The sequence below is a fragment of the Aotus nancymaae genome, unplaced genomic scaffold (assembly GCF_030222135.1).
Source record: "Aotus nancymaae isolate 86718 unplaced genomic scaffold, 86718_ANA_hifiasm-v0.15.2.pri h1tg000017l, whole genome shotgun sequence".
NCBI lineage: Eukaryota > Metazoa > Chordata > Mammalia > Primates > Aotidae > Aotus > Aotus nancymaae.
This window is the reverse complement of record NW_026988429.1, coordinates 16,155,381-16,178,294: the sequence shown is the minus strand read 5'-3', so window position 1 is coordinate 16,178,294 and position 22,914 is coordinate 16,155,381. Positions and strand designations below refer to the sequence as shown.

General features: G+C 47.4%; 1 protein-coding gene across 1 annotated transcript; it reads left to right on the top strand.

Moving 5' to 3' along the window:
- The first annotated feature begins 2,410 nt into the window (after positions 1-2,410).
- On the top strand, positions 2,411-22,910 carry LOC135275601 (multiple epidermal growth factor-like domains protein 6). The gene is made up of 10 exons (XM_064377790.1): positions 2,411-2,531; positions 2,635-2,786; positions 4,787-4,895; positions 11,488-11,613; positions 11,727-11,897; positions 12,007-12,231; positions 12,997-13,123; positions 13,866-14,065; positions 17,533-17,618; positions 22,822-22,910. Exons 1-9 carry the CDS (start codon positions 2,411-2,413, stop codon positions 17,562-17,564), a joined length of 1,263 nt encoding a protein of 420 aa, XP_064233860.1. The 3' UTR covers positions 17,565-17,618; positions 22,822-22,910.
- Positions 22,911-22,914: the final 4 nt, after the last annotated feature.

Sequence of the window (22,914 nt, the reverse complement as noted above, 5' to 3'; positions counted from 1 at the left end):
AGGTGTGGCTCATTTTTTTCAATACTTAGATTTATAGACTGTTACGTAAATTAGGTATTTGCAATGATTAATAGTTGAGACTGTCATAGTTTTTGAAAAGGCAGTTAGTTACCTTTTACTATTTTCTAACTTCAGAAGTGCTTTTGTTTCAAAAAAAAAAAAGGAATAAAAGATTCAGCTGGGATTCAGTCCTAATACTTCCATTTTAAATCTCTCAGCTTGCTCAGGCTGGGAAGGTAAACATGAAGTTGTTCAACAAGAAGTTGAACAGTCCTGAGAGACAGTAGAATGAGTCTGCTACACAATAGGTATCAGATTATGTTTGATGAATAACTGGATTGAAAGAATGCACACATCAGTTGGGGAGTTTATTATGAAAGAAAACTATAAATTAAAGCAGTGGTTATGGAATAGTAATAATCACTTATATTTGCTCATTTTCATGAGGACACTGGTAAATGAACTTAAAATTGTTTGCATATATGTAATAAAACTATAATAAAAAACATTTATATACTAAAATCTATGCATAATAAATGAGCACAAATAAAAATATTCTCTCTACCTCTGAAGAGGCTAAAAGTTCACAAAAGATACCAATAAACAAAAATAAAAATGAGGCCAGGCACGGTGGCTCACCCCTGTAATCCCAGCCCTCTGGGAGGCCAAGGCGGGGGGAATCACTTGAGGTCAGGAGTTTGAGACCAGCCTGACCAACATGGTGAAACCCCGTCTCTACTAAAATATACAAAAATTAGCCAGGCATGGTGGTGCAAACCTATAATCCCAACTACTCAGGAGGCAGAGCTGGGAAAATTGCTTGAACGTGGGAGGTGGAGGTTGTAGTGAGCTGAGATCATGCCACTGCACTCCAGGCTGGGTGACAGGGCAAGACTCCACCTCAAAGTAAGTAAATAAACAAATAAATAAATAAAAATAAAATAAAATAGAAAGTGAGAATTATTTTTCTTCTGTGCAAGATTTATATTTCTTCTCTTCCCAAGGATAATTTCCTTAATAAAAAAACATTTACTAGAAGTTTTATACATGGTCATCATTTATACATCATAACAAGAAAAAATCACAATATACCTGCCAGAAAAGAAAAAATGTTATATTTTGTACACATACTTGGCTTACAAACACCATAGACTGTGTATATGTATAATCAAACCAATTTTTTTTGATTATACATATACACAGTCTTTGAGCCTGGGTGCTCACCCCTGCCGAGGTTTCCACATCCCAGGTGCAGCTGAGCCGGCCAGGGAAGAAAGTCCAGCCCCTTTGGTGAGAGGACTCGCCACCACCCTCACCCCTACACCCCCCCAACCCATCCACCCCCACCCTTCACCCCCAGCCCCAGTCCTCTACCCCAATGAACCCTCACCCCATCTCCCCACCCCACACCGTCCTTGCCCCTACCCCCAAGCCTTCATTCCATCCATCTAAGTCCATTCAACCCCCCATCTCATCCCCTACTCCCCACTCTCATTCCCCAACTCACTCCCCACCCCGCCACCCAATTTACCCCCACTCCCCAGGTCCCACTCCACTCATTCCCACCCCTGTCAGGCACCCCCTCTCCCCCAAATCCATACCTCGAGCCCCAGACCATCCATCCCGCAGCCCTCAGCCTGGAAGGGGCACTTGGCCCACATCCAAAGGCCTCCTCCCGCAGCCCCAGCTCCCAGCCCCCTTACCTGTTCTTCTTATCTTTTATATCTATGCAATCCTCCGTGATCAGAAGGGTATCCAGTTTCTCTAGCTTACCGTAGACGGCAGCTCTGTGGATCCTTTTCAGATCACGTCGTTTAATATTGTTTTCAGCACATGAGAAGCCGTCGCCCCACAAGTGCCGCAAGGGATGGTTCTTCCGCTGCCAGATCGAACAGTCATTACTAGTCTGTAGGCGGTTCCTCGGCAGCAAGTTGTGGATGATGAAACCGCCTATGTTAAAGTGTCTGTCTTTAGCCATGTCTTCGATCGCCGCCTCCAAAGTGCAACAACAACGCTCTCGGGCCACGGACCTTCGCACAGACGCTCAGCGACTTCCGCGTCTCCACTGAAACGGCCCAACAGAACCGTTAGGACCAGCGTGCGCGCGCACCTCAGCCGTCTCGGCAGAGAAACGGTGAAAACGGCTCTCTAGCGGGCCACGTGCAGGCGGCAGTTGCTGCCGAGGCGCCTCAGGCTGGCTGGGCTCCTTGGAGCGCGAGGCTCCTCGCTGCCCCAGGGCCCGTCTGACTGTCGCCCGCGCCCCCTTACCTTCCTCCACCGGCTCCCGACACGCGGACCCCCCTGCGCTGGGCCCTCTGCAGCCCAGAGATGGGGCTGAGTGGCTTTTGCGTGGTGCAGCCGCCCAGGCCACAGCCCGACTTTGTGCTGCGTCGTCCCGGGGTCCGTGCTGATGGGCGCTCGGCTGGAGGGCGGGATCCGGGGTTGCCACCGCTGCAGCCTGCACCCCACTTGCAGGTGGCGGCTGCAGCTCCGGCTCCGTCGCGGGCCGGCGGGGCTCCTGGTCGCTGAGCGTGCGGCCCACCCGGCCGAGGGTGTTTGCCTCCTGCACCAGGGGCTGAAGTCCAGGCCCTGCGCTCCTGCCGCTGACTGCCTGACGTGCCGCTCGCTGCCCAGCTGGCTCCGGGGTCCACGCAGTCCTGGTGGGGGATTCCCAATCCGCGGCGACCGCTGGTCCATGTGCTGGTGGCGGCCGGTCCTGCAAGTCTGACTCCGACTGCCCCGTGGACCCCGGGACCTACAGCCCCACGGCTCTCCCCTGCCCTCAGGTACCTCCCAGGAACTTCAGGATGGAGCTCAGTCCCCAGGGCCCTAAGAGGCTGGGAGCAACCCCAGATTTGAGGCTGGAGCTCAGCATTTCAACTGTGGACATCAGGCCAGTCCTCAGTGCCTTGAGGGAGGGACTCCAACGCCCCCAACCCCCATTCCCCATCCTTTCCCGACTGCCCCACTGTACCTCCAGGCCACCTGCCCCTCGGTTCCCCAAGACCTGAACCAGCAGAAAGGAAGGATGCTGCATTGACCCTCCCAGCGGCTAGGCACCCTGACCATACCCATCTTGGACCTCAGAGATGCCACTTTGTGTCCAATGCTTAGGGTCACTTCTGCCAGCCAGGGGCTGCTTGGCCTGCCCTGTGCCACCGAGGGCACTACCAGCCCTCCCTGGGCTCGGATGCCTGCCTCCCACGTCCACCAGGCTTTTACTGCCTACATCCCGGCACCAGCACGCCCAGACTCTGCCCAGCACATGCCTATTGCCCAGCTGGTATGTCAGGAGCCCTCAACTCCACACATGTCCCAGGCCCTCTTCCTCCTCCCAACACCCCTGCCTGCCTGCCTTTCATTCATTTACTTACACCCTATGGACTGCCTACTGTGTGTCAGACACTGAGCTCACACCAGGACTATCAGAGGTAAAGCACACCAGCCTCCAGCCTCCCCTCACCTTGGCCCAAGTCTCCCACTCCCCCCAACCCTGTTTCTCTTCTTCTCTTCGTCTGACTTTGAGTCCAAGTGCCCTGCATGGACTTGGACACTGTGCATGAGCCACACTCACACACATGCTCACACACACATGCTCAGACACACACGCTCACACACACACACGCACATGTGCACCCACACACATTTTTATGCACATGCACACATTCATGCACACAGATGCTGTCCCCAGGCAGCGGAACAGACAAATAGGTGTCCACAAGAGTTCATAATGCTTGTCACATCTTAGGTAAACCTAGGAGGAAATCCTCCTGCTGGTTGTACATAGCCTTTGTGAGCATTTGATCTGTGGGAGATGTACATGCGTGCTCCCCCCATGACCATGGTGTTAGAGGTGTGTGTGCCCCTTTCAAGGGAGTGGGCTTTTACCCCAGAATGCTTAGAACATCCCAAGTTCAAGGAAGCTGGTTCATTGTCCCCAGGAGTCCCTGTTTTACTAGTTGGCCCCACTACTGACACCATGAACAGCTGGGAAAAGAGGGTGGCCCTGTTGAAGAAGTGGGGACTCCTCATTCTCAGCCTCCCCTAACCCCACATTCCCCTTCCAGTTTCTTACCTCCTTTCCTGGTCAGACTTTTTTTTTTAGTAGATTGAGCTGTGCCCTTTAAAACTTTTTCCCTGTCAGGGGCTTTCTTTTCCTGGCAATGTGTAGTTAGTGTGCATAGCCAGCCACAGGCACCGAGACAATGCTGAGGCTGTCAAAGCCCCACTCCCAGGGAGCAGAGCCACAGATGTGACAGGAGGAGCAGGGGCAGCACAGGCACATCCCTCCCTCCAAGTCCCTTGGCAGGCCCGAAGGAGGAGGGAGGAGGGCTAAAGGCAGCTCCCAAGTGAGACCCACTTACTTGAGGACCTACCAGCAAGGCTCCACCCTGTCCCAGAGAGCCCGCAGGGGTCCAGTGCACAGTGAGCTCCTCACTGAGCCTGGCTAGATACAGGGCCCCTCACCCCAAACCAGTTTTGCTGCTGTTTAAAAATCCTCCACTAGAGTTACCTCTCTGTGACAGGCACAGTTTTGTCCTCTTCCACTTGTAAAGGACAGTCATCCTAGGGGGAGAGATCGAAGTCCCCTGGCAGTGATTTCATTCATATCATTTGCCCTGAGAAAGCAGCACAAAAACCTAGCACCTCCTGGTGCAGTGAGATGCTGGGGACGGTGGGGGCCCGTCGTGGGTCAGACTGTGCGTGGAGGTGGCCAGTCCACACACGCTGATGTGACCTGAACCCCTGGAGGCCATCTTCACTCAATGTCCCCCCTCTTCTCCAGGGACGTGGTCTCCACCACAGTGTCCTCCAGGGACCTTCACTCTCCAGGATGCATCAGGTCTCCGGGAAGAGGGTGACTGTTCCATCTGTCCCCAGGGTCACTACTGCAGGTTAGTCACTGCCCAGAGCCATTCACCTCCTGCCACCGGGTCAGACTAGAGTGTGGGTGGGAGAGCAGGCTTGATGCTCTAGTTCAGGTGTAGGGGGTGGGGGTTGAGACCACTGCCCTGCCTGGCCACCCAGGCCTGAGTGGGGAGAGAAAACCTGACCATTAGGTAAAGGAGAGACAGGACAATTAGCACAGGACAAGTTTGAAAAAAAAAACCACAGGAAAAAAAAAAAGACAAATGCATTCAAACTGAGAAAGGATCCGCATAAGGTGGAAAAGCTCTGCCCAGTTTCTGCCTTAACATGGGGAAGCTCCTTGCAGGCAGAAGTCTGGGCCTCCAGGGGACACCAGTGTACTGTATGCACATTCAGGGGACAGATGGACAGTTCTTCCTTCTCCTACTTCCAAATTTTCTTCCATATGCAAAGCACTTGTGGTTACTTGGCCAGGGAGAAACAATAAATGGTACCTTTAAACAGGATGATCAGACATTAGGCCTGAGGGCACCCAAATTCCACCTGAACACCCTATGCCCACTCAGTGTGGCCTGGCTTCTGCATCTGGATGGTAGGGACATTCTCATGGAGTAGAAGTCACTGGAGAACTCTAGACCTGGGTCAGAAACTGACAGCCTCTAGGGCTGGATGGATGGGGCAGGGCAGTTCCCTGACTCTCAAAATGACACTGGGTTCACACCCAGAGGGAGCCACAGCACGGGGGTCTTGGTCTAGGAAAGTCCCCAGCACTGGCTGAAGGCAAACACCTGCAACTCCATAGATGGTGTAGGGCTCATCCACAGAAGAGTTGCTTGATATTTCATGCAGAAGTGGACCTGCTGCAAAGCATATTTTTTTCTGCTTAAAAGCTGATCGCAGAGGATTCCTCAGGCTCTGTCTGGAGGTTGGTCTCCCTCGGCTCAGGAAGTCTGTCCCTAGGTCTAGCCTGCTCTCTCCTGCTGCAGAGCTGGAGATCAGACTCAGGTTGCCTTGAAGCCTAGGATTAAGCCCTTGGGGACCCAGCAGGCCCCAGACATTCCAGGAACAATGCAGGATGCAGGTGCAATGCCTGCCAGTGCCCTCTGTCCCCATTTTTACCGCAGGTCTAGCAAGGCCACTGAGCTCTCCAGGAGCTGTCCGCTGCTGGCAGCCCTGAGTCCTGCTCCTGGTCCATGGAGCTCCATATACTCCAAAGAGGAAAAATGCGCAGGAAGCTACTGCTTGCTGGTGGAAGCACACAGTGGGGCTGTGAGCCTCGTGCTGGGCCTGGCCAGGGGTCAGCCTCCCGCCCCACTGTGCTGCGCACACATTCAAGGAATATTTGAGATTCCAAATATGAAAAAATGACCCTTATATGCTAAAATAAATGCATTTCAGGTAGTCTGAAAATAACATTGGTTGATCTATACCTTGCTGCTTCTTTCAATATCTGTACCATGTGAAAGTAGTCTTTCTATCATGTCTGTATCTTCATTGTACACAGCGTAGTGTAGAGCAGTCCTGCCATAGTAATCTGTAATATTTGGATTGGCGCCTTTTTCCAGCAGAATAGTTGCACAAAACACCTGCTTAAGTTGTATAGCCTGTCAATATTAGACCAAGAAAATGATTGTAAATACTGGAAAATAAAAATAAACACTCCACAGGATTTACCAACTAGTTACATAGTGGTATTACAATGAGACAAATTCATTTTGTTCTATGTACTTAAACCAAATCCATCTCATGCTCAGAGTTGGCTTCTATATACCTTGATCAGAGGTGTCCTGCATTCACTGTCGAGGAGGTTAAGCTGGCAATTGTTGGTCACCAGGAGTTCTACCACTTCATATTGGCCAGTGGCACAGGCCAAATGTAGAGCAGTCCTGTGAGAATGAAAGGACTTTTTAAAACATGTAATTGACAGGGTGATGGATGCAGCCAACCACCATTGCATGTGTATACCTATGTAACAAGCCTGCATGTCCTGCACATGTATCCCAGAACTTAATTCACGTGTTATTTCTCTGTCTTCAAAAAAATATATTTAATTTTCTTGTAAAGAAAGTACAGTCTTTGTTAGCCCTTAATACTCACCATATTAATAAAAGAGCAGGCTATTTAACACAAAAAGCTTGGCCTTTGGATTCAGTTTAATTGGGGGCCTGAATTTTACTTTAAGCTCTTTTTAATAAATTTTACTTTATTTTAGCTAAAATTTAGCCTTTCTTTGCTTCAATTTCCTCATCAAGAAAATATATAAGAGAATAGTGGTTATCCCACAGAACAACACTGTGATGCTTACATGAGAATCTATGTATGGCATTTAGAACAGTTCCTCACACAAATGACAGCTCAATAATTTTTAGATATTACTACTTACAAAGACATTTTATTTAGGTAAGATGATACAATCATAACTACATTGAGGTACGTATTAAAGATTAGAAGTATCACTGCATTTCAATCATTTTCAGATGTTCATGTTCTCATTATTCTCTTATATAAGCTACTATTCTCTTATATATTAACATCTCCTGAAACTGGAATACCATTTACAATTCATTATTTATTACAATTATAACTGGCAACATTTTAAACATTCTCTTAATGATATATAAAATAATGTGGTATCACCCAATCCATAGTGCCTTACATTAAATGGGATACAGTACATAGAACAGGCAGTTCTACTCATGTAATTAGCACCTAAATAAAGTACTATGAAAAAAGAAGACCAAAATAAAAACAACAAATTAACACATCTTAGATATGTAATCAAAACAACAAATTCTTAAAACGAAGTAATTCTTACTTCAATTTTCAAAAAAAAAATTAACCCAAAGAAAACTCAGGATTCAAATGAATAGGTGTGGCTCATTTTTTTCAATACTTAGATTTATAGACTGTTACGTAAATTAGGTATTTGCAATGATTAATAGTTGAGACTGTCATAGTTTTTGAAAAGGCAGTTAGTTACCTTTTACTATTTTCTAACTTCAGAAGTGCTTTTGTTTCAAAAAAAAAAAAAAGGAATAAAAGATTCAGCTGGGATTCAGTCCTAATACTTCCATTTTAAATCTCTCAGCTTGCTCAGGCTGGGAAGGTAAACATGAAGTTGTTCAACAAGAAGTTGAACAGTCCTGAGAGACAGTAGAATGAGTCTGCTACACAATAGGTATCAGATTATGTTTGATGAATAACTGGATTGAAAGAATGCACACATCAGTTGGGGAGTTTATTATGAAAGAAAACTATAAATTAAAGCAGTGGTTATGGAATAGTAATAATCACTTATATTTGCTCATTTTCATGAGGACACTGGTAAATGAACTTAAAATTGTTTGCATATATGTAATAAAACTATAATAAAAACATTTATATACTAAAATCTATGCATAATAAATGAGCACAAATAAAAATATTCTCTCTACCTCTGAAGAGGCTAAAAGTTCACAAAAGATACCAATAAACAAAAATAAAAATGAGGCCAGGCACGGTGGCTCACCCCTGTAATCCCAGCCCTCTGGGAGGCCAAGGCGGGGGAAATCACTTGAGGTCAGGAGTTTGAGACCAGCCTGGCCAACATGGTGAAACCCCGTCTCTACTAAAATATACAAAAATTAGCCAGGCATGGTGGTGCAAACCTATAATCCCAACTACTCAGGAGGCAGAGCTGGGGAAATTGCTTGAACGTGGGAGGTGGAGGTTGTAGTGAGCTGAGATCATGCCACTGCACTCCAGGCTGGGTGACAGGGCAAGACTCCACCTCAAAGTAAGTAAATAAACAAATAAATAAAAATAAAATAAAATAGAAAGTGAGAATTATTTTCTTCTGTGCAAGATTTATATTTCTTCTCTTCCCAAGGATAATTTCCTTAATAAAAAAACATTTACTAGAAGTTTTATACATGGTCATCATTTATACATCATAACAAGAAAAAATCACAATATACCTGCCAGAAAAGAAAAAATGTTATATTTTGTACACATACTTGGCTTACAAACACCATAGACTGTGTATATGTATAATCAAATCTCCACTGAAACGGCCCAACAGAACCGTTAGGACCAGCGTGAGCGCGCACCTCAGCCGTCCCGCGTCACAGGCCCGAGGCGGAGAAACGGTGAAAACGGCTCTCTAGCGGGCCACGTGCAGGCGGCGGTTGCTGCCGAGGCGCCTCAGGCTGGCTGGGCTCCTTGGAGCGCGAGGCTCCTCGCTGCCCCAAGGCCCGTCTGACTGTCGCCCGCGCCCCCTTACCTTCCTCCACCGACTCCCGACATGCGGACCCCCCTGCGCTGGGCCCTCTGCAGCCCAGAGATGGGGCTGAGTGGCTTTTGCGTGGTGCAGCCGCCCAGGCCACAGCCCGACTTTGTGCTGCGTCGTCCCGGGGTCCGTGCTGATGGGCGCTCGGCTGGAGGGCGGGATCCGGGGTTGCCACCGCTGCAGCCTGCACCCCACTTGCAGGTGGCGGCTGCAGCTCCGGCTCCGTCGCGGGCCGGCGGGGCTCCTGGTCGCTGAGCGTGCGGCCCACCCGGCCGAGGGTGTTTCCCTCCTGCACCAGGGGCTGAAGTCCAGGCCCTGCGCTCCTGCCGCTGACTGCCTGACGTGCCGCTCGCTGCCCAGCTGGCTCCGGGGTCCACGCAGTCCTGGTGGGGGATTCCCAATCCGCGGCGACCGCTGGTCCTTGTGCTGGTGGCGGCTGGGCACTCTGCAGGCTCTGGCGGCGGCGGCGGCGCTGGCGGCGGCGGCGCAGGCGGCGGGGGCGGCGGCGCAGGCGGCGGGGGCGGCGGCGCAGGCGGCGGGGGCGCAGGCGGCGGCGGCGGCGCTGGCGGCGGCGGCGGCGGCGGCGGCGGCGCTGACGCTGGCGGCGGCGGCGGCGCTGACGCTGACGCTGACGCTGACGCTGACGCTGACGCTGACGCTGACGCTGACGGCGGCGGCGGCGCTGACGCTGGCGCTGACGCTGACGCTGACGGCGGCGGCGGCGCTGACGCTGGCGGCGGCGGCGGCGCTGACGCTGACGCTGACGCTGACGCTGACGCTGACGCTGACGGCGGCGGCGGCGCTGACGCTGGCGCTGACGCTGACGCTGACGGCGGCGGCGGCGGCGCTGACGCTGGCGCTGACGCTGACTCTGACGGCGGCGGCGGCGCTGACGCTGGCGCTGACGCTGACGCTGACGGCGGCGGCGGCGGCGGCGCTGACGCTGACGGCGGCGGCGGCGCTGACGCTGGCGCTGACGCTGACGGCGGCGCTGGCGGCGGCGCTGGCGCTGGCGCTGACGGCGGCGCCGGCGGCGGCGCTGGCGCTGGCGCTGGCGCTGACGGCGGCGCTGGCGGCGGCGCTGGCGCTGGCGCTGACGACGGCGGCGGCGGCCCTGCAAGTCTGACTCCGACTGCCCCGTGGACCCCGGGACCTACAGCCCCACGGCTCTCCCCTGCCCTCAGGTACCTCCCAGGAACTTCAGGATGGAGCTCAGTCCCCAGGGCCCTAAGAGGCTGGGAGCAACCCCAGATTTGAGGCTGGAGCTCAGCATTTCAACTGTGGACATCAGGCCAGTCCTCAGTGCCTTGAGGGAGGGACTCCAACGCCCCCAACCCCCATTCCCCATCCTTTCCCGACTGCCCCACTGTACCTCCAGGCCACCTGCCCCTCGGTTCCCCAAGACCTGAACCAGCAGAAAGGAAGGATGCTGCATTGACCCTCCCAGCGGCTAGGCACCCTGACCATACCCATCTTGGACCTCAGAGATGCCACTTTGTGTCCAATGCTTAGGGTCACTTCTGCCAGCCAGGGGCTGCTTGGCCTGCCCTGTGCCACCGAGGGCACTACCAGCCCTCCCTGGGCTCGTACAGTTTCAAGAGATGAATACACAGCTCAGAGGGGGCGGACGGGATTGCTGCCTCATTTTAATGCCTTTCTGGGCCTGATCATCTAAAAGGACTCACATTCCTCAGATAAAATTCTTTTCTTTTCTCAGGGCCCATTCAAAGTTCTCTTAGGGCACAGGCAAAAGCACGTCACCCTGTGGGCACGGAGAAAACTAAGACCCGGGGCAGGCTCCCCCCAGCCCAGGGCCCGGGCTCCAGGACTCATAGGGGGCCCTCCTTCCTGGCTTCTCACTCTTCGCCCTCTCCTGGTCTATTAGAGTTGGACAGGTGTTGGGGAAATGTCCTGCTGGTTACTTCTGTCCACCTGGGACCTCTGAGGTGAGGATGCCAGGACCCAGGCAGCCCCAGATGCTGTGTCCCCAGAGACAGTGGTGCACAGAGCTGTGTCCGACAGGTGACCACCCTCGCATCTCACCTGTGGGTGTGAAAGAAGCCCAGGACCACCTGTGCAGGGAGTTCTTTAATTGTCACTGACAGACTAAAAGCAGGTGACCCCAGTCTTCCTACATTTACCGTGTGTGCACACGTGTGTGCACGTAACATGAATCTGCTCCCAATGCAATTTGGATGGTGGCTGATTTGACAAACATACAAAGCAAGTTGGGGCAGGACTAATGCCCAACCCTCTCGGCTCCAGGCCGCCCCTGGACAGGGTCCCCCACAGTCCTGGCACTGTGCCCTGCCTGCCTTCACAGGCACCAGCATGTCCCCTTTGTTCTCTAGGATTTTACTGCCCTGAGGGCAGTGAAGAGCCCATTCCTTGTCCACCTCACACACCAGCGGCTGACCCTGGAACCAAGCAGAAAGAATACTGTGGGCCTTGCCCCCCTGGGCGCTGGTGCAAAGCAGGTGAGGCGGAGGGCAGTGGGATCTGTGTCACAGCCCGGAATGTGCTGCTTCCTGAGGGGAGCCTGGGGAAGCCACATCTGGGGAGGGAAGTGAGGGCAGCCCTTGCTCTGCAGGCACCCCAGCCACTCAGGCCTGCCCCTCTGGCCACTACTGCCCTGGAGGGAGTGAGACCCACCCAGGAGCCCCCCAGGCCTGCCCTGAGCATACCTACCTGGCAGGAGAAGGAGGCCAGAGTCAGGCGGAGTGCTTCCCCTGCCCTGCCGGGTACCACTGCCCATGGCCAGGTGAGAGCCTGTCTGCAGGCTGGATGTGTGGGGGCCTTGGGGAGGAGAGGGAAGAGCCTATTGGGGGCCCCATCAGGCAGCCTTCTTAGCCTGATGCTTTTGCTCCCAGGTCTCTCTTCCTTTGAAGACCACCCATGTCCTCCGGGCCACTGGTGTCTAGGTGACCAGGGTGCCCTTCTCTGCCCACCTGGCACCTTTCAGTCAGAGCCAGGGGCATCAGCACAGGAAGACTGTGAGCTCTGCCCTCCAGGCTACCACTGCCCAGACCCTGAGCTTCAGGGCCATGCAAATGTGTTTTCCATCCCCTTCCGAGCCGGATCTGAGTGTCCAGCAGGTGAGGCTGCAGGATGACCCCAGCCCCTTGCCATCACTCCCCTCATCCCTGAGACTCAGGCCTGGGCTCAGCAAGAAGCCCTGATTGAGCTCAGGCCACAGATATGGACCAACCCCCACAAGGCCCGCACAGTCTCTGGTGGCATCCACATCACCTGGATGTCCCCAGACCAAGGTGCCTTCAAGCCCCCTCTTGCTCCTCATTTGAGTCAAGGAGGAGGCTGGCCAGAGGTTTAACTAGAAATAGCATGCCCAGTACAGAGTGTCCAGTGCCTGCCACAACTCAAGGCACAACCAAAGTCACCCTCCTGTCGGCTGCCTTCAGGGGAGCTGTGGCCTCAGTGCCACCTGCCCTATGCGTCCTCACCAGAGCTCCCACCCCCACCTCATGAAATATATCCTCCTTCCTGCCCCGGCCACTGGCTCAACAAGGACAAAGGAACTGCCTGCCATTGATTACTGTTTGTGACGTCACCACCCGCAGGCGTTGCCTTCCCTGACCACATGAGACTCCTTTCACCCACAACTTCCCACTCCTTCCTGCTTCCCACACTGCTCCCCAGCACCTCAGAGGCCTTACACCACTGCTGTCCTCCCTGCCCAGGCCCCACCTGGGGAGCCCAGGGACCCTCTTGGGTTCTCCTTCAGCTCTGGACCTCCCCTGGCTTCCAAGTGCTGCTGATAGGTGAAGAGGGGGCTCGGTGTGTTTTCCCAACCACGCCCACATTGTGGCCTGCTCTCCCGCATCCCGGCCCTGTCTCCTCAGGTGCTGTGACTGAGGTCCCATGCAGACCCAGCTCCTACTGCGGGCCTCAGACGGGGGTGCCCCCGCTCTGTCCGGGGGGCTGTGCCTGCCCAGCCAGCTCCTCCACCTACAGTGGCCCAGGACAGCGGTGAGTTCCCTCCCCCATCCCCCGAGAGCCTGAGCCCCAACCCCAGCCCCTGGAACTGCTGTCAGCATCCTACATGAGGCCCCACCTTGACAAACCTGTGTGCCTCAGAAATCCAGCCAAGGGGCAGGGTCCAGAGGCAAGCCCCTGTGACCCACTGCCTGGGCTTCCCAGCTAGGGCCAGCCTCTGCCTGCCCCAGGAAAGGGGGTCGGGGGGAAGCACATTGCCCTGGGATGCCCCTGTCAGAGTGCAGGCCCATTCTGTGTGAGGCAGCCAGATGGAGCTCACAAAAATACAGCAGCCCAGTTACATTTGAATTGCAGGTAAAGGATAATACATGTTTACTATAAGTATGGCCCATGCAGTATTCAGGGTGCACTTCTACTAAATCATGCCTCTCTTGTTTATCTGAAATTTGAATAGGACTGGGCATGGAGTATTTCATCCAGTAAGGGCCATCCCATGTCTGGGACTGAAACTCTGACATGATATCCACTCCACAACACCACTCTGCCCAGGGTGAAATGGGCAGGCAGGGCCGGCCTGGCCACCTGGGCATGGCTTATCCACCAACAGGAAGGCAGCTTGGTGCTGTGGCCCCACCAAACTCAAGGCAATCCCAGGACCCCTGACTGGGACAGAGTCCCCCTCCCCCAGCAGCTGAGGCCCCAGGCTAGGGAAATTTGGCCCCTGCTAGTGAGAGGAGAAACCACTGCACACACTGGCCTGGCTCTGTCTCTGCAGCTGTGTCTTTCCCCACTACTGCCCCCCGGGCAGTACCCAACCTCGTGCCTGCCCCGGGGGCTCTGAGGCCCTAAACGGGAGCGGCCTCAGGGTCTCTGAGGAGATGGGCTGCCGCCTCTGTGAAGTGGGCACCTACCAAAGCTGGGTTCTGGATGCCCTGCCCTGCCAGCCCTGCCCACCTGGATTCAGCTGCTCCCAGGGTGAGTCCCAGATTCCAAATTGTATATATTTTATGGATTCAATTCATTCAGTAATTCGGCAAATAACAAACAAGCAGACATAAAGTGAAAATATGTCAGTTAGTGATAAGTGCTGTGAATAGACAAACTAAAGGTGGAATGGTAGAGGAATATTGATGTGTGTGAACATGTATGTATTTGCACTTGGGCAAGCCTGCTGTGGAAGACTTTCAGCAGAGTGCTCAGGGAGGACCTGTACATTATAACTTCATGTCAGCAAACTATAAGGGAAATACAGTACTATTTAAGTGACAATAAAGAAGTAATTAGTAGCTCTCTGAGGAAAGTAAGTTTAGTCACACTCTATCTTCGTGTCAAACAAGAAAATTAATTGTTTGTGGATAAAAAAAGTTAAACGTAAAAACAAAACAGAACAATATTGAGCCATAAAATTGAGGACAATATATAAGCATCTATTTGACCACCGAGAGGAAAGGATATTCTACACTTAAAAGTAATGAAAAAATCATGGCTGGGCACGGTGGCTCATACCTGTAATCAGGCAAAAGAATGATGGGTTTGACTACATCAATATAAATATTTTCATCTATTAGCATAACAAAAGAAAGTAAACAACAAGTTAGACAAACATCTGAGAACTGGACAAAAGACAAGAGATGGTTCATAAACATGAAAATAAAATGACTGATAATAAGTGATTAATATGTGTCTCATTTATACCCAAATAAATGCAAATTCAGAAAACAACGAGATAACATTTTTCTATTTTGGCTGTCTAATTAGATTTTAAAAGTAAAGTTCCTCAGTGATCTCCTGGGTGTGGTTGATAGCTACTGTCTTGTGCTATTGAGTGAGAGAATATGAATTATTGCAGCACTTCTGGAATGCAGTTTGGGAGCATGCATTTGCCGGGTTTAAATGTAGTCTTCAATCACTGTTCTGCCATCAAGTAACACCCAGGAAATAATAAGAAATGTAGACAACATTTAAGTGGTATTCACAATTCACCAGACACTTGCAATAGTAACTCATTTAACCTTCACATCAGCTCCAGGAGATGGTATTATTATCCCTTTCTGTGGATAAGGAAATTGAGGCACAGAGCAGGTAAGTCAGTTGCCCACAGTTGTTCAGCTGGTAGAGGGTAGAATGGAGATTCAAATCCAGCCAGGCTGGCACCTGAGCCCATGTTGCAAAAAAACCGAGCCATCCTGCCTTACCCATGAAGATGATCATAGGATTATCTCATAATACAATGCATCTGGTAAATGATAATATATCCACACGAAATAATATTAGGTGGCAATTAGAATGGTTTTAACAAAGAGTTTTATGACACAGGAAAGATGCTTATTATATCATAGTAAGTGGAAATGCAGGATATGCAATCATTTAAACATCTTAATTATGTGACATTTATAAAAAGTTCAAGAAAACATGCTAAAATATTATGCATGTTGAGAATATTTTCTTCTTCCAGTCTTCATTTTGTAAATGTCCTACATTGTATTTAAATTGCTTTAGAAATCAGAAAAATTAAAAAAAAAGAAAGAAACTTGAGTTATTATGTAAGAGCAAAAATATTGATATTAAACATAACAATCAAAAAACCCTTAAAATTCTTACATGTAAGGCACTTAATATTTATATTCTTCTGTATCTATTTTATTAATACTTGCTAGAGTACCTTTACATTTATTAGAATAGTTCTTTTTCTGGAAATGAATTTATTATTTAATATAACCTTAATCTTTTAAATTCACACGTAAAACTTAAGTACATTAAAAATTTTATATACACACATCCACATTTGCAGAATGCTGTGTAAATACCAACTATTTTTTGTATACTGGGATCCTATTTTTCGTATACTGAAATCTTAATATGTTTCATATTGAAACTCAGAGTTAACTTAGTTTGCTGACACATCTTCTAATTTTAACTTTGTATCTTGGTAGATATTGAATTTTTTTTAAAGTGATGCTTTTTTATAAGGTTATATCAGCCTTAACCAGAGTAGTGACATAAAGGAAATAACATTTTTTATTCTATCCAAGATAAAAGAAAAGGCAGAGTTAATAATAAAACGTGTGTGGAGGTAGTGGGGGAGGTTTCAAACCATAGAACTGGTCTAATTTGATTATGCACAGTTGGTACTTTCCATTCATACTTGTCCCTTTTGTCTTTACATTATTGATTATTATCTCTTGGAAATTCCACCAAATATTTGATGATTTTCCCATAAGTCTGGACGTGAATGTTTTGGCAGCTTAGCCATTAAGCTTTATCCTGGATTTAGGCATTGATAACACTTTTTTTTTTTAGGATGGAAGGTGAGTAGTCATTGGTGAGAGGAAACTATTCTGGGCTGAGAGGCTGCCATGCACTCAGGAAGTCTGCATAAGCCTTAGATGGTTTAATCACTGGATAATTCCAGAGGCAGGCCTTCTTATTATCTCTGGTTTGGTAATGAGCAAACAGGCTCTAAGACTTGCCCAAAGTTGTGCAGCTTGTCAGGACTCAAACTGGAGTGGCAGCCCAGGTTTGTGTGTTTCTGAAACCAGACTCTGCCATCAGGCTGTGCTCCCTGCACTCAGGATGGTTAAACGAGGAACATGGTATTATTTATGCAGTATTTAGACTCTGAATCATCTCCACTGTGGGAGATCCTTCCTCCAATGGGCTCTCAAAATTGTAATCAGAAGTGTGAAGGCAAGGTTGTAGTAAGATCAAATTTTAATGCAGATCTTTGTTCCAAGGGTTATGGTCAATGTAAAGGAGGGGTCTGGAGTGTAGGAGACTGTAATTTTGTTTTTCCATTTCCCTGAAGTAAACTCATATGGGCAGCCACAGACACATGGACACACATACACACACCTATGCTTCAGTGACACGTTAGCGAGTGCTGGCGATGTGCTAGGTGTCATGTTGGATTTTAGTGATACAATGAAGAACAAAATAGACTTAGTTACTAGACTTATGAAACCTACGTTCTGAACAAGGAAGATAGAGTTTTAAAAATTCAACCCCTGAATGAAGATCTCATTACAAGTCATGATGAGCATTTTGATGTGAAAACACACGCACATTCTCTTACGTGGGCAGAACTGCCATACATAGCTCAGCATGTCACAAATTTTTTATTCATAGTATGGTAATATTTTTAACAGTACTATTGTATTCAACTTTGACCTTGGAGGCAGGATTTAATAGACCAGGGCAGAAATTCATCAGGTTCTGTTGTGTCAGAAAAATGAATTATTAAGGATATCTTCCAGAAGCAAAAATTCATTGCCTTGAAATTTTATTTATTTTATATGGCTGAAAGTTCTGAGAATTGGTTACTATGAAAATCTTCTAAGTTGATTTTCAAAAAATATGTGTGCCAGAAGATTTTTAAACCTTCATAAGATAGGTATGCTTTTGTCTGAAAGCTTTGGCTGAATCTGTTTTATTCTATTTTCTAGAGAAGCCATTTGAAGCAGAATCCAAACCATGAATTGTAGAGAATTAACGTTGACCCTTTGGGTGCTTATATTTGTAAGCACCACAGGTAAGTGATTATAAATACTCACAAACATATTTTATTAGTAATTGAGAAATGATGCTCAAGTTTTTTCTTTTAATATAAAGATGGCTACTGAAGATGCTGAATTTATTAAGATTAGTGACCTAATTTATTAAGATTGGTGACGTTGCCAACCATTTGGTATCCCAGACTTAGAGATAAGAGTCACAGGAATGGGATCAAGTAAAAAAGACGTACATGGTGTTATCAGAAAAGAAAAGATTCTGCAGTCCAAGTTTATGTAGTGAGAGCAGAGTGAAAAACTTGCATCTTGAAGTAAATTACATTTGTCTGAGGTGAAAATTTCTTTCATGTTACTTGAAATTGAGGAGGTGATAGCCATCTTTGTTATTGGGTTTTAGAAAGTTTGAAACACTCTCCTTCCTGAGAGGAGGCAAATATTCATCTCATTATTTAAGTAATAATGAAAAATGTAAATGAAAAATATATTAGAGAGGTTTAAAAAAATAAAATGAGAAGGCATATACAAAAAAGAGTCTGGCTAGACCAGGGAGTTCAAGTAGGCTTCACAGTAGATGTCAAATACCAATTTTAATTTATTAGCAGTGATTGTCTAGAGTTCTTTTTTTTTTATTGAGAAGGATTCCGAGACTCCATTCTTTAGAGTTCCATAATTGAATAGCAAGACATTCCTTAGGCTTTGGGAAAGAAAATGGGAGCACAAATATTAATTTGCCTTGCTGTATTATCTGGGAGAGGGAAGCACATGGGCCTGTGTTCCCTGCTTTGAGAATTACTGCTGAAGAGATAGCAGAATTAAGCTTTTAGTACTTTCAAATAACACAGGTCCAATCTCAGGGTATATTTACTTATGTGGATCCAATTATTGTTGAGATACCTGCAATACAATCCTACCCAGATGATAAAGGAATGAGGTAGATATTTGTTTTTTCATATGCAATGATCTGTCAGAAATAAGTGGAAAAGCAAGGTGAAGGAAAATGTGTCATGAGTCCCATGTCCTGTGGACATACACTAACAGCCTTGCACCTCGTTACAATGACAGCATGATTCAGGCACAGAAACAGCCATGTAGCCTATTGTGCAAGGTTGCCAAATTCCTCGCTGTCTGCCCTGGAGAGCACTTTTCATGAATGGTTTCCTCTAGGGAGACATGACAATGTTCTACATATAGGATTCACTGAACCTAGTTGAGTTTAAGTGACAAAATTTTATGATTGTTCAAACTGAAGACAGTTTCAAACACAGACTTTATTGTTGTTGGCCCTGCTGGGTTCTTATACTGTGTTCAAAGAAAAATAGGAGTGCCTATTTTGGCACTTGGAACTCTGCACACCTTGAACTCCTCTCATTTATCCCAACAAGGACCATTTCCAACAAGCATTATGGTAATCAAAAAGTCTCTAATGGTAAACACATAATTAGATATCCAAAGCTACTAGCTGCCCAGGGGATGAGGTGTGGACTTTTGACTATCAACCTCCCACCTCTGGAGAGTGTGTAATTCAGATTAGGTTTTTTCAAATGATAATACTTCCAGAGAGCACATGTCCATCCAACACAGTCATGTGTTTATAGAAGCTTTTTAAGACCCGCCAAAACCTGGAAACCCAGAAATAACCCAATATGCAATAGACATTTGTTTAATAAACCAAATCCCCAAAATGTATCCCTCTATAAAATGGATAAATTGCCAAATAATGACACAATTAGATACTACATGACAATGAGAAAGGAACACATCACTGCTATAGCATGAATGCCTTTATAACTTAATCATGTCAAAATAACACAGACATAAAGGAGCACATATTGTATGGTCTATACATTTTATCATATTAAGTCTAAAACAGGAAAATAAATGAACTGTTAATGACTCATCATGGTTTTCAGTGTCAATTGAAATTGACACCCACATATACAAATGTATCACACCTTCTATGTTAAAGTATTAATGTAAAATAGCGATTGCATAGCAACCAGAAAACATAAAGTTGGCGCTCCATAACTCTTGTTCTTTGAGTTAGATTTGACATCCATGTCTTCAAAGAATGTGTATTAGTTCATTCTCATGCTGCTAATAAAAACATACCTGAGACTGGGTGATTTATAAAGAAAAACAGTTTTATTGGCTCACAGTTCTGTATGGCTGGGGTGGCCTCAGGAAACTTACAATCATGGTGGAAGGGGAAACAAACACATCCTTCTTCACATGGTGGCATCAAGGAGAAGTGCTTAGCAAAAGGGGAAAAACCCCTTATAAAAACATCAGATCTCATGAGAACCCACTCACTATCAGAAAAGCATTAGGGTAATTACCCCAATGAATAAATTACCTTTCACCAGGTCCCTCCTATGACACATGGGGCCTATGGGAACTACAATTCAAGGTGATTTGGGTGGGGAGACAGCCAAATCATATCATTCCACCCTTGGCCTCTCCAAAATCTCATGTCCTCACATTTCAAAACACAATTATGCCTTTCCAACAGTCCCCTAAGGCCTTCACTCTTTCCAGCATTAACTCAAAAATCCAAGTCCAAAGTCTCATCTGAGACAAGTCAAGCACCTTCCTCCTATGAGTCTATAAAATCAAAAGCAAAGTAGTTACTTCCTAGATACAATGGAAGTACAGGCATTGAGTAAATACACCCTTCGAAATGAGAGAAGTTGACTAAAATGAAGGGGCTACAGGCCCCATGCAAGTTCTAAATTTAATAGGGCAGTCATTAAACCTTCAAGTTCCAAAATGATCTCCTTTGACTCTATGTCTCATATCCAGGTCATGCTGCTGCAAGAGGTAGGATCTCATGGCCTTGGGCAGCTGTGTTCCTGTGTCTTTGCAGGGTACAGCTCCCCTTCTGGCTTCTTTCATGGGCTAGTGTTGAGTTTCTGGGCTTTTCCAGGTGCATGGTGCAAGCTATCAGTGAATCTATCATTCTGGGGCCTGGAGGATGGTGGCCCTCTTCTTTTAGCTCCACTAGCAGGGTCCCAATGGGGACTTTGTGTGGGATCCCCAACACCACATTTCCCTTCCATAGTACTCTAGCAGAGGTTCTCCATGAGGGCTCCACCCCTATGGCAAACTTTTGCCTGTACATCCAGCATTTCTATACATTCTCTGAAATCTAGGCATAGGTTCCCAAACATCAATTCTTGACTTCTGTGCACTTGCCGACTCAACCCCATGTAGAAGTCCAGGCTCAACACCATGTAGAAGCTGCCAAGGTTTGAGGCTTGCACCCTCTGAAGTCACAGCCCGATCTGGTATCTTGGCCTGTTTTAGCAATGGCTAGAGGGCTGGGATGCAGGGCACCAAGTCCCTAGGCTGCACACATCAGAGGGCCCTGTGCTCAGCCCAGGAAACCATTTTTTCCTCCTAGGCCTCTGGGCTTGTAATGGGAGGGGCTGCTGTGAAGATCTCCGACATGCCTTAGAAACATTTTCCCCATTGTCTTGGCAATTAACATTTGAGTCCTGCATAAGAACATTTCTTATGCAAAATTATGCAACCAGCTTTAATTTCTTTCCAGAAAATGGGTTTTTTTCTTCAACCACATCCTCAGGCTGCAAATTTTCCAAACTTTTAAGCTCTGTCACCTCTTGAATGCTTTGCTCTTAAGAAATTTCTTTTGCCAGATAATCATCTCTCAAGTTCAAAGTTCCATAGATCTCTAGGGCAAGGGCAAAATGCAACCAATCACTTTGCTAAAGCATAACAAGAGTCACCTATGCTCCAGTTTCCAACAAGTTCCTCATCTCCATCTGAGAACACCTCAGCCTATACTTTATTGTCCATGTAATTATCAGCATTTTGGTCAAAGCCATTCAACAAGTCTCTAGGAAGTTCCAAACTTTTCCATATTTTCTTATCTTCTGAGCCCTCTGAACTGTTCCAACCTCTGCCTGTTACCTAGTTCCAAAGTCACTTCCGCATTTTTGGGTGTTTTTACAGTAGTGCTCCACTCCTGGTACCAGTTTACTGTATTAGCCCATTCTCACACTGCTAATAAAGACACACCTGAGACTGGGTAATTTATAAGGGAAAGAGATTCAATGGGCTTACAGTTCCGCAGGGCTGGGGAGGCCTCAGGAAACTTACAAAAGGGGGAAAAGCACCTTATAGAACCATCAGATCTAGTGAGAACTTATTACCTTCCACTGGGTACCTCCAGTGACATGTGGAGATTATGGGAATTACAATTCAAGTTGAGATTTGGGTGGGGCCACAGCCAAACCATATCAGAATGCTTCTGCCACAACACTTCCTCTTTATGCTGTGGTTAACAATTTTGAGTTAAAACCAGATTGCTGCTTTGAGAAATAAACCCTGACTACACAGAGGGCATTCTGTTCATGTCTGAGAGAAAATGTTTCATTCAATTTAAATATTCTCATCCTCAAAATGTGATAAAAGTGCACCCAAGAGCCATCAGAAGATTGATTATGAGAAAGACCCATTAATGCTGACCTTGAAGTACCAGAGCACAGAAAGAGGGGAAGGAGCACCTATCCTGTGTAGATGAGGGTCAGGTATATTTTCAAAGCCAGACAATCTGGGTCAATCGAGAAAGAGGGAAAGTGACACATATGCAAATTTGGATTGATATTATATAAATGAACTCTTGATTATCCACATGGTGACCTACAGCAATAACAAATGTACACACACCCTAAGTTACATAGGCACGCCTTTAACCACACTTACACGTGCTGGGGAATGTTAGATAGGCAGGGTGAATGCAAGGTGTGTGAGATTTCTGATGATGCAGAGGAAGAACGCCAAATTGCTAGGTTTCTTGTTTTTCACTGAGACTCCTCAGCTGGGTATGTTTTGAGGTAGGTATGAAAACGCTGTGACTTCTGAGGCTTTCCTTATGAAGAAGTTAAAATGTGTAATATTTTCTTTTAAAAGATGACACATTTATCAGTCTTCTAGCTACGATTATTTAAATTCTGATACCCTCCTGTTGGGGAGAAGCTGTCAGAAGTTGTGTTTTCATCTATGTTCTGAAAGTGCCTTATCCCTTCTAGTGTTGAAAAGGTTGATGAAAAAATAAAAGAACCCACAAGAAAGTGACACCAAGATTTCTCAGGGCTTTCTTACTGACTTTGCTTCTTCACCTAATACATTAGGAGACAGAAAGTTACCTTTGTCATTTTGGTTTTTGTTTTTATTTCTTTTTACTTTACTAATCTTTTGAAGAGTCTTCTTGTACTTCACGTCCCCACATTACTGCGGTTGAAGGGGAGCCTTTCTATCTGAAATATTGCTCGTCTTCACATGAACATAAGATTG

Excerpts from the sequence above, each read along its gene's own strand:
- LOC135275601 (XM_064377790.1), top strand. The coding sequence starts at position 2,411 with ATGGGCGCTCGGCTGGAGGGCGGGATCCGGGGTTGCCACCGCTGCAGC. Across the intron at positions 2,532-2,634 it reads GGGGCTCCTGGTCGCTGAGC|CTGGCTCCGGGGTCCACGCA; the intron begins GTGCGGCCCACC and ends CTCGCTGCCCAG. Across the intron at positions 11,614-11,726 it reads TGGGCGCTGGTGCAAAGCAG|GCACCCCAGCCACTCAGGCC; the intron begins GTGAGGCGGAGG and ends CTTGCTCTGCAG.